Source organism: Anabrus simplex, chromosome 10, assembly GCF_040414725.1.
Source record: "Anabrus simplex isolate iqAnaSimp1 chromosome 10, ASM4041472v1, whole genome shotgun sequence".
NCBI classification, from domain to species: Eukaryota; Metazoa; Arthropoda; class Insecta; order Orthoptera; family Tettigoniidae; genus Anabrus; species Anabrus simplex.
Window position 1 is genome coordinate 54,781,748 of NC_090274.1, and position 12,293 is coordinate 54,794,040.

Consider the following 12,293-nt stretch of genomic DNA (forward strand, 5'->3'; position numbering starts at 1 on the left):
TTCTACGTGATTAGAATTGAGGAGGCGGCCCCGGTCTCGAAAGCCCAGAATAACGGCTGACCATACGGCCCCTCGTAATCAGCAGGCCTTCGGGCTGAGCAGCGGTCGCTGGGCAGGCCAAAGCCCTTTCAAGGGCGTTAAGTGCCGTGGGGTTTGGTAGTTAGTTATTAGCACCAGTGTATGCAGAAATTACTTCACTCACTTTTACACTCCGTAGTCGTCATCGGAAGCAGAAAATCTATTATACTGAGCATTTACATTTTTGTGTGTTGTATTTTGAACTAAGCAAATCTGACACGGAAACTACTTTTGATGTTCGCTCAATGACTGGTATTGGTTAAAATGAAATCGATAGATTTAATACTTCGATACATCCATGCAATCAAATTCTTACATATCTATCGAGTTACGTTATTTATCGAAGAATCGATTCTGCGATACTTTAGTGTTTTATTCCGGTTCCTCTCAAGCCATTAAATTTATTTTCGCGGGGCGATCTTGTTTTTTGCGAGTGCGTTAAATACAAAGAAATAAAGTGGTTTATTCTTATTGCTGTAGAGTGCCAGTACGATGGATTTTCTGGAGTTTTCAGAGATATCGGCAGAGATTAAAGGAGCCATGGTAAGAAATATTTCTTTATATGAAGTAGCCGAAGTAGCTAACCTCTTCTTTTCGGTTTTGCATTTCTGTTTAATGTTGAACAATGGTGGTCGAATCATCGAATTTTAGGTTGAAATTATACTATTTTTTAAAATGCGAATTTTTCTCTATCATTTCATGATTGCCACTGCTTTGTGAACTGAATAAACCACTTCTGGTAAATGTTCATAATTTTCTTTTGTTCGGAGCGTTGCTTTTGATACAATATTTTATTTCTCAATCTGGACTCTTAACTGGTAAAAAGTTACTCTAATGCGTAATACAGTGCATTATTGCACAACTTGCAAAAACCTAGTTTGACATATGGTTCCGGTTCGTTTATCTTGCATAGTCTGTAGTCTAGCCTATATGGCATGTGTTACGCCCGAGACTAGTATCTTTTAGGCCTATAAATTACTCACCATTTCCGGCAACTTACGTCTTCATTAACTTTCCTTTGAGTTCTGTAAGCCTATTTCAAGAAGATTATTCTTTATTTTTTAAGTTCTCTAAGTGGTGTTTTATTTCCCTCCCTCTTGAAATTGTAATCATAATAAAAGTTGACAGTGCAGTAAGAAGTTCGAAATCTCTGAAATAGTAGACCTGTCACATCTAATTGAGAATAGATATGTTATAGAATATCATTTTGGCGTCTTACTGAATTGCTGTTGAAAGAGATGTTCTTTCAAATGAAACCAATAAAGAAAAGAAAAACCTCTGAACTTCACTTTTGACCTTATGGAACCTCCAAAAATTGTCATGCAAGTTGTATGAACAAATTGTCACTCATTCGGCTGCATTCAGTTCATGTTGGATTGTCAAAGTCATACAATTCTCCCTCAGCTAAAATTGGTAGAGTGCACTGTGCATGATTTTGTTTTCTTCTTCCTAGTCACTTACTTACTTACTGTTGGCTAAACACTTACTAATTAATTAATTAATTAATTAATTATTGGTCTGTGCATGTTCTGAATAGTGACAAACTGTTGGGTGCGTACTATCTGCGCACTTTTTAGTGATAGATTTACACCCTAGTGTTGAAGTGGTCGACTTTGGTTATCTTCGAGATTCGTATTGGCAACCTTTGAAACACAAACTAAGAATCACTTATCATCGCTGTGCGACATCTGGCGTACACTTTAAGTACTCGTACTGTTGTTGTTTACACAGCAAAGCCAAACTATAGAATTCATGCTAGGAACACGTTTTGCAACGGGAAATGTTATATAGTATTATATATTGTGTGTGTGACACAGTTGTTTGCTTAAAATAATAAAGGTTTATAAAATTCATATCGATCGATCATATTATTGATTCAGTTCAGATTTAATTTCCATTCAGTTGGCAGTATTAACAGAACCCTTCTTACTTCTCCAACGAGTACAAAAATCTATCACTAAAAAGTGCGCATACTATAGTGTAGAGCCTCGAAGGGAGTGTCCCCCTAGACTATTTCGTGTCGCACAGTTGGCGTACTGCAAAAGACTATAGGCTATTTTACTAATATGCTATGGTAAACTTTAAACTACACTTTGCTGTACTATACTAGAGAGACCGGTATAACAATATGAAAACACAAATTACTGAATAAAATGCAAAAGATTGTGAACCGTACCAAATACCATACACGCTGAGTGAGGTAATTTAACCATGGGGTGAATGTACACAATACAGTTGGCAACTAGGTTTCGCGCTCAACCAATATAAATCGATTTGATTGGCAGCTTGGGATTGATTGGGTGTCTTGAGTTTCCAAAGCGAATCACCATATAGAGCCAAAACGTCAATTTAGAAGCTATGATGTTGAGTATAGCAATGAACACAACTAGCTCTCTCTTGCTCATACAAGGTAAGATTTCTAAGATTTACATTCAAATTACACACACACACACACACACACACACACACACACACACACACACACACACACACACACACACACACACACACACACACACACACACTGTATTTCATATAAACTTGGACCAAACGCACTTGTTTGTACTCTGCGCTATGGCAGCTGCCGTCCTGCTTTAAGCGTATATACAATCTGATATGAAATCTTACCTTGTAAAAGATGCTGGAAGTGACGCCCTTCTTGGGTTAAACAGGCATTGTATCTGGTAACCAAATTCTGGCTGACATGAGTGAGTTTTACCACTGTAATGTTTCTGATTTCATTCGTAATGTTTTCTTTTTTAAAATTTAAGAATGTTATTTGCTTTACGTCCCACTAACTACTTTTATGGTTTTCGGAGATAATGTTTACTTTTAGTTCCTCCAATGTGTGCAGATTTGTTCGATACACTTTTTCTTTCATTTTACCCCACAAGTAAAAATCATACACTGTTAGGTCTGGAGAGCGAGGGGGAAATAGACCAGTATTGATCACTCTGTCTGCAAACCCTTCTGGGATTGTAAGCAGGGAATCTCCTGATGTATGAGCAGGGGCTGAATCTTGTTGAAGCCACCCACACAATTTTTCTTCTTTCGTTAACTGATAGAAGAACGGCGTCAAAATGTTGTCTTGGTACCTCTCTGCATTTACTGGTCTTAAGAAAATAGGCCCAATTATTTGTCTTGCACTAACAGCACATCTGACACCAATCATCCTATCATAATGAGGGACATCATAAACATCATTAGGATATTTTGCACACCAATAGCGAGAGTTATGACTTTACATGACCATTAAGATGAAACCAGAACTGGCCGTGCGGTTAGAGGCACGCAGCTGTGAGCTTGCATCCAGGAGATAGTGGGTTCGAAGATGGTTTTCTGTGGTTTCCCATTTTCACACCAGGCAAATGCTGGGGCTGTACCTTAATTAAGGCCACGGCCGCTTCCTTCCAATTCCTAGGCCTTTGCTATCCTATCGTTGCCATAAGACCTATCTGTGTTGGTGCGACGTGAAACCACTAGCAAAAAAAGAAAAAAGAAACCAGAACTTTTACATACAAAAATACAGTGTTGCAATGATTACTGTCTCACCATGTTAACAGCTGAGATTCAGACTGGCGACTCATGCTTGCTAGGTCGAACACGTGCAGGCTGCTTGCAAGGTAAAGAACTATGCGCGCGCCTCCCGTACTGCAGCTGCCGTAGCTCAGAATACAAACACCATGCATTCGGTCTGGGTTTATGTGAGAGACCCTGTAGAGAGAAAGGAACACGAAAAGAACACACAATAGGACAAGAGGAGGAAGCTCATAAAAAGGACAAGGACAATCTCCACATGTTTACAGACTGCCATCTTTAAATGGATAGACTCTCCCCTTATCAATCCCAGTTCTTCTACATCCATCTGTTCTCAGCTCCCAGCAAGCTAATTTCTGCTTCCCTGCTTCATCAGGAGGCTAGGCATCAACACTCATTGAGGGCTATCTTGACAATCTTTACTTTTGACGCGAGAAATGTAGGATAAGAAGAAAGCTGGATAGATACAGGAAAAGTGAACAACCATAAAATGTAGATAATGCAGAAAGTAGTTTGGAATCTCTGGTGACGAGTTTGAAGGCCAATGGCAGAGCTGTTGTCAAGTTGTGCACGTCAAAGCTGGAAGTGGTGATTCATATAGGTACTGAGAACATTTCGTGACATTAGCTGCACATACAGCCATTGCAAACTAACAGTAAGACACAGCTGTCAACAAGAAGACACAGTTGTAGAATAGAAAAGTTCCCCGAGCAACAGTTGGCAGAATTGTCGTTCCTCTCGACGCTCCTTCCCAGCGCTACTAGTGCGACAGCCAATGCGCGTGCTCCATCTAGTGGTGGCTCGTGTTACTAAACCTTGAGGCCCCTTTATTATAGTTTTGCCCTTTCTGATGCTAAATATAGGCACTCTGCAATCCAAGGAATGTGCAAGGATGATTTCTTGACATCAAGGAACAGGATCTGTGCTGTATGGAATGAAAAAGGCAAAGGCTGACTGGCCTTAATTCCAGAGGGGAAAAAAACAGGCAAATCCATGACCAGCCATCAGCCGTACACCAGAAGTGATTAGGGAAGTGATGGCCCTTGTCTCAGGTGGTAACCCTGCCCCCTTAAAGGACTATTACATCTAAGTTCGGAATGTCTGTTTCAACAGTTAACACCGTATTCATTAGGGACCTGCAACTGGAAAAGCGACATAAGCACCGATTTCACAAGCTGTTGCCTTGTCGCATTTCGAAACGTCGCACTAATGCAAGAAAGGTGTATGAGGGCTATTTGGCTGGGGACAGAGGGGAAAAATTTGGTCACATTACAGGAAGCATGTGTGTATCTTAATGATTGTAACAAACCCTGCTCAATTTACTACCGCCCTAGAGACAAAAAAAAAGAAAAAAAGAAGTCAGACATTTTTATAAAGAATGCCAGGAAAGTTTTCCGAGGGGTTTCATGATCGTCGCTGGATACTGTTGCAGTGGCAAGTTAATCATTCGCCATGTCACTAATAATGTAAATGTGAACTGTACATACTATTAGCAAGAGGTTTTAACACCCATTTACAACACAGATATCCCAGCACTGCATGGAAATGCGAAAAATCAGGTATGGGTACATCAAGATAAAGAATCCAGCCTCACCTCTCATTCGATTTGTCTTCTTAGGGAGAATGGTGATGGGAACTGGAATCCGTGCAATTCCTTTTACTGACATTCTGGTGAAGGCACTTGATGGGTCACCCATGGATTCCTGTGCATTTGGACTCCTAAAAGGGATCTTAGGATATAGACGTCCACGCAATAAAAGTGGCTTCTGGAAAGCCTGTTAGGAAGAGTGGGATAAGATAGACATCTATGAAAGTCTGCTGCAATGATTTGATTTTGATTTTAAGTCTGCTGCAGTGGAAATGACATTGTCAGGCTATAGCTAGAAATGCCGCCTTTCCAACTGAGCATGATCGTTGGTGGAGGCTTGGCTTTTCATAAGCTAATTACCCTTCAAACATCGTCCCCAGTGATCCCAAAAGACCTTGTGTACAGGTGGTAAAAGATTAAGAACACAGGACAAACACACAAGGAGAAAAAGTTCCCAAAAGGATAACATCAATATTGGAAAGGAACAGTCCACCTTTGTGGTGAAGCTGAGAAGCAGAAACGAAATTGTCGGGGGCTAAGAAGAGATGGATGTAGAAGAACTAGGTTTGATGAGGAGAGAGCCTATCTTATTTGATGATGGCAGTGTGTGAGTACATGGAGATTAACCTTTCCGAGTTTCCCACACTGATCTGTCGTCGTGTTTCTGATATCGTGTGTTCTTTTTATTGTCTTCCCCCTTTCTCTCTCTCACTTGATTTTACACTTGTTTGTTCCTTTCCAGTACTAAGATTCACATTCCTAAACTGTGCCCTTCTTGCCGAGAGGAAATTGTGTACTGTACTGTAGGATTATTGAAATGAAAAGTAACATATTATGGTTTGGGTTTCACATAAAACTGAAGGTCTTGTAGGCATACTCCCTGAAGAAACGCTCAGCTGCCTTAAATAACATTACCTTATTTTGAAAAGTGAAAACTATAAATCTTAGTTCATAAGACTTGTAAGAGAGTGATGTGCTCATTTTAAATGTCAGGGACTCGTCAGTCCTCCTCTAGAATATATTTTTAAAAATATTTATTTCTTCTCAATTTGTGGGTAACGAAATGAAATGGCATATGGCTTTTAGTGCCGGGAGTGTCTGTGGACATATTCAGCTCGCCAGGTATAGGTCTTTTGATTTGACGCCCGTAGGTGACGTGCGCATCGTGATGAGGATGAAATTATGATGAAGACGATCCATACAGCCATACCCCGTGCCAGCGGAATTAACCAATGGTTAAAATTCTTGACCCTGCCGAGAATCGATCAAGGGACCCCTGTGATCAAAGGCCAGCATGCTGACGATTTAGCCATGGAACCGGACAATTTGGGGGTTGCTGGACATGACGAAGTATACTGTATCAACAGTATGGAAAATAATAATGAACAGTGATTGTTAAAGTGGGTTGTAGATTATGAATAATTTGAAGTGATTTACGAGGGATGTTGACAAAGCAAGAGTATGGTAAATGGTGTGAACACTGTGAGCGAGGGAAACGACCTATACTTTATCAAGAACATGCGCCATCGAACCGTTGGATCGAGACCGAATGGTCGTTGAGATCTGAGTGGGCGGAAGCCCTTAAGGTACAGTATAATGTCATTCGAGATGCGTACCCTCCCAGAACTCAGCCGAGGTGGAACCTGCTGCAGACTCTTGCACATGTTCTTGGTTCTTGCTCTAGAGGGGAGCTCCTTAGAAACATCAGACATCACAGAATGCGGATAAATATGGCAACTACACTTTCAGGCCTTGCTGGAACCTTAACATCATAAGTTGTGCAACATTTTCCATAGGTACCACTCAAGTCAGTAGCCACTCCCAGAACTCAACATAGATGCGGCACTATAAATAGTCCTTATAAACGATGTCGAACCCCTTAATGCCTTTCTTCGTTCAACGTATATGCTCTAAACAAACCAGTGACATTGTAACTACATTGACTTTCTGTGCTGCCCCCCACCTGCTGTACTCAAGCATCCTATGGCATGGAGTGCTGTCGGAGCTGCCCTTAAGTGTCAGTACGCAGTGTTCTCACCAGAAATTTTCATCAGCTGGGTGGTAGGAAATAGTAGCTGGGTGGGGAATACTGCGTAAAAAAATGAATTAAGTTAAAATTTCAATTTATTTGCCTTAGGGCATTAACACCAGTAATAATAATATGGCCTCAGCTACTGTGTGCAAACATTTTAATTTGACGCCATCTGGCTGCTTGCTCGTCAATTTCAACGTTCCGTTTTACTCTTTTTTTTTTTAAAAAAAAAGTTGCTTTACATCGCAACGACACAGATAGGTCTTAACGGTGACGATGGACAGGAATGAAATGAAGGAATGGAAAGGAAGTGACTGTAGCCTTAATTAAGGTATAGCCCCAGCATTTGCCTGGTGTGAAAATGGGAAACCATGGAAAACCATCTTCAGGGCTGCCGACAGTGGGATTCGAACCCACTATCTCCCGAATACTGGATACTGGTTGCAATTAAGCGACTGCAACTATCGAGCTCGGTCTGTTTTACTCTAGGCCTACTAGATGGCAGTCTAAACCAAATCTCTCATGGGCGTCTAAGGCCGAGTTTTAGTGAATTTTGTCGAGTAAACACCAACGCCAATGTTGACATCGTACAACATGGAGTGTTGCCCTTAAAAAATCAGACTACCTCTCCTGGTTCAAGCTCGCTACCTCTACCACTGATCCACAGAAGACATTAACAGTTACATCAGACAGGTAAACAATTTTAGTGTTATTATTACGAATAAGATGTTCTGGTATTCTGCTGTTCGTTCATAATCAAACACCAGAGGTTACCATACAGGTTTGTAACGTCATGTGGAATCGAGTACTCTCGTGCAATTCCACGCTAATCCAGACACCGCTCTTGCACGACACTACGTTATAGTTAAGCTAAACATTTAAACTCCGATGTAATTGATGCAGTTATGCTAACAATAATGGAAGATTTATCTTTTAAATAAACAGTTTTACAGTATTTACATTTTAATTTGGAGCGTACAAGGATTCAGTTATGTATTAATATTACGCAACTAGCATGCATCTAGGTTATGTTAGCTGGGCGGTCTGTACAAACGGCCCACTAAAATGGTCGTAGGGAGAACACTGGATATGCCACATTCTGCTCATCAATAGTGACACATTGTAAGTTATTCCAGTGTTACAGAAGTATTTAATTATTGTCTGCGGTTCGTCAAAAACTTCAAACTCATTTATCACAGAACTTTTTTTGAGTTGTGCTACTATTTTAGCCCACAAGCGATATGTTCTTGTTGTACACTTTTCTGGAGTCGAGGAAGGCAGTCTTCATCCCCTTCAGCCTCTCTCATGTCCCTTTGTTACTTCAGTATTTCAACAGTGTTTTGTAATGAACTCATTGTAGCAAGTGCTTCTGTGTTATCCAGTCAAGATGAATTTCCATTTTATTACCTTTTTGTTAATGACTATACATGTATCTTTTTAATTTTGCAATGTTTATATTCACAGTGCCCTGGGAAGCTAAAACTCACAGACCAGCACATCATTTTCAAGAACAGCAGGACTGGAAAAGTGGAGCAGATACCATCCACTGATGTGGAATTTGCAAACTGGCAACGCTTGGTTGGTAGCATGGGTCTGCGCGTCTTTTTGAAGAATGGTGCTTTACACAGATTTGGTGGAATCAAAGAAGGGGTAAGTTACTATCAGGTTTGATGTTGCTGTATTAGGTCACATTTCCTCAGTCATCCTAGGGCATGGAGCACTGTTAGGACTGCCAACAAGTGGTGATACTCCCTGCAAGAATCATAGGTTGCCTAAGTAGTGGAGAAGGAACATCGGCGGCTCCATTCTCCCAGTCACTTCACTGTTTGCTCTCTGCTGGTGCCTGCTCCCTTGTTAGTTACAACAGCAATGCACGCCTCGTCATAGGGATGGAATACTTCTCGACCTCAAATCTTCATATCTGTGATAAAATCAGTTGTTTCCTATTTAAATCATGTTTATATAATAGCCTTTTGTACTTCAACTTGAACTACGAATTCAGGAGCAACCTGTGGAGCGATAGTGCAAAATTTAATTTGGGTATTATTTTGCCAATACGGCATTTTTAACACTAGGCCTATTTGAGAAACCACTTGTTGAGTCAACAGTATTTAAAAATGTTCTTAACTATGAGAAAACACTTCATAACTTTCATGACATCGTTTTGTGCATGACCACTAACACCCACCATTACTTTTCTCGAATCCATCACTGTCGCCGCTGTTACTGAACAATTCTTTACAATATGGCATTTCTCACTCACTTTCATTCATGCTTCTGTTCAGAAATTCGGAACTACTTCTAACTACTGCCTTCTATGGGACATAATTACTACTACTGCCTTTGGGTTGGATGGAAACTGTAATGATGGGATTCGTAATCTATGTCAAATGAAACTTGAACTATTCAAGATAATTGAACACAGTTTTTCTCGTGAGAAAGAGCAGTTCTCCCTCTTTTGAATGGTATATAACATGCCATGTCATCTCTTGGAAAAACACCTGAAATACGTATGTATACCGCCTTTCACTAGAGTTTAATCCTGATGTAAACAAATAGGTGGAGCAGCTTGCCTTTACACGTGGACATAGACGTAGTTGATTGGAGAAGCAACCGTTGCACTCACTTGACTGTATGCAAGCTCGAAGAAAAGTAGTACGTCGCATTAATTTTATTTTAGTTTATTACATTTAGAGAGTCTGGAAGAGTACGTAATTAAATTAAAATAGGGTTGTCATATATACCGGTATATAATATGCTTCTTTCATAAAATAGTGATTAAATAACGAGAAATGAAGACACAAGGCGTGGTGTAATACAGGACGTCTTCTCGTAGCGGGGGAAAGTCCCAAGCTGTACGGTGCTGAGATAAGGTGTTGCATCTTCCAGCAGTCAATGAGTCAGTATTCTTAGGGAGAGAAATGGAGCAAGAGGTAGGACCATCACGTGTAGCGAAGCACAAAAGTGGAAAACTGCTCAGAAGTGACCATAGGCACTGCATTGTGAATGTGTTCAATAAACTAAGTGAACAGAATCCAGGTTTAGTCGTTTATTCAGAAGTTCAGATCTTTGCACTCTTGTCCTATGTGATGCGCAGCACTGTACATCTGAACACGAGACGTTGACGGGGTGGAGGTAGGTACTACACGCTCAGCAAATCACAACTCTTTCTTTCGCGGAAGGTTTCGTGAAAAGACATATAGTGTTCCATGCTCTCACTTTTGCATGACTAGGAGCCATGGGTAAATGCCAGTGACTTAATGATTCATTTAATTAGAAAGAAAATTGCCTGAGTAATATTTTAATACCGAGCTCAATGGCTGCAGTCGGTTACGTGCAGCCAGTATGTAGATTTGGGAAATAGTGGTTCAAAACCCGCTGTTGGCAGCCCTGAAGATAGTTTTCCGTAGTGCCAGGCAAAAAATGTAGAGGTGTGGTCTAAAAGTGCCGGGCTGTTTTAATGGAAAATGTAGGCTTTCAAGAAAAAAAGAATGTAACTCGTCTGTTTTTAAAGATATAAAAACAAAACTTAATCAGGGAGTGCAGAACAGTTGTCTAAATTCAGGATAACTTTCAGATCATTATGAAATGTATTTGTCATGTTATTAATTAAAATTAAATAAAAGTTGGAAAATTTTATTAATCCTCCTACCACACGCTTACTAATGGAGTAAAAATGGAATACTGGAGGGCACACATTCATAACATAAGAACCAAGAAGCGCATTTCAGGCATTCCTTTGTAACGGATGTTACAGTTGAACAGTTAAAAAAAGACTTATTTGGAGAATGAATTAACAATTGTTAAAACTCTCATCAACTGCCACAGATAATTCTTACATTTGTGTGTACTCTGGGCTATTATTTTCTGAAATAAAACTTTTCCCAATATTTCAAATATTTAAAAAATACATACTGCAACAGGTGTTACACGAATGCAACCCACCTGTTGAGGTAGATGGTAAAAATCGATGAACTATGTGAGATGCCAGCTAATAGAAACTTGCAAATTTTATTTGCAGGTCAAACAAACTCCAGAAAAACTAAGCATATAATTTTAAACACAGACAATCACTGTTTTTCTTGTTATTTTACTATTTTGAATGTAACTGGTATTACAGGAATTGTAATGGGTGTGACACAGTTGACAGAAAACATCATCATCATCATCATCATCATCAGTTTTCCACTCCAGTTGCCCGGGTGTGGTTTATGAGCACTCTCCACTTCTGTCTGTCCATGTACCACTCTTCTCTCAAGACGACATCCCAGCTGACTTTTCTTGTTCCTATGTCCTCTTTCACTTGGTCCAGCCATCTCTTCCTAGGTCTTCCTACCGGTCGTTTTCCGGCCACGACTGTGTGTAGCCATTGTTTTGCTGTCCTTCCATCGTCCAATCGTTTGACATGGCCAAACCATTTCAAACGGGCCCTTGTCACTTTTTCATTCAGGGATGGGTACACACCAGCTTCCTCCCATATTCTTTCATTCCTTACCCTGTCCCTTTTTGTCTTCTGTACCATAGTACGTAGGAACTTCATTTCTGCGGCTTGTAGTTTGCTGTCCACTTGTTGGGTTGTTGTGCAGGTTTCTAGGCCATATGTTAGTATAGGGGTGAAGTATGGTTGGAATAGAGTCTGCTTTGATATTAAGGGAACTTGTTCGTTCCAGAGGAGGTTCCGAACTTGATCGTAAAACTGAGCTGATTTTTGAATGCGGTTGTTAATCTCATGCTGTATTCTGTTATCACTTGAAATAATGCACCCAAGATATTTATATTGGTCTACTGTTTCCAGCTGTGTACCTTCCAGCATTATTTTTCCTTTCTTCTTCTGCCTGTTGACAGACATAGTAACAGTTTTCGATTTATTTATTGTTAATCCGTGTGCTTTCAAATGTTCATTCCAGGTGTTCAGCCTCTCTTGGACTTCCTTCTCTGTATTTCCCCAAATTACTACATCATCTGCAAATGCTAATGCATTGATGTCCATATTGTTCTTCTGCTTAATTTCTTTCATGACTTCATCCATGACAGTGATAAAAAGTAAGGGTAAAAGGG

The 12,293-nt window shown here is 40.2% G+C and overlaps 1 protein-coding gene across 1 annotated transcript in view; it reads left to right on the forward strand.

The window, feature by feature from the left end:
* Window positions 1-469: 469 nt before the first annotated feature.
* The window catches only part of LOC136881744 (FACT complex subunit Ssrp1), a 93,631-nt gene continuing 81,807 nt past the window's right edge, over window positions 470-12,293 (forward strand). The window contains exons 1-2 of the mRNA XM_067154174.2: window positions 470-621; window positions 8,700-8,885. Of these exons, the coding sequence (XP_067010275.1) occupies window positions 571-621; window positions 8,700-8,885 (237 nt within the window). The 5' untranslated portion in view covers window positions 470-570. The remainder of the gene's footprint in view (window positions 622-8,699; window positions 8,886-12,293) is intronic.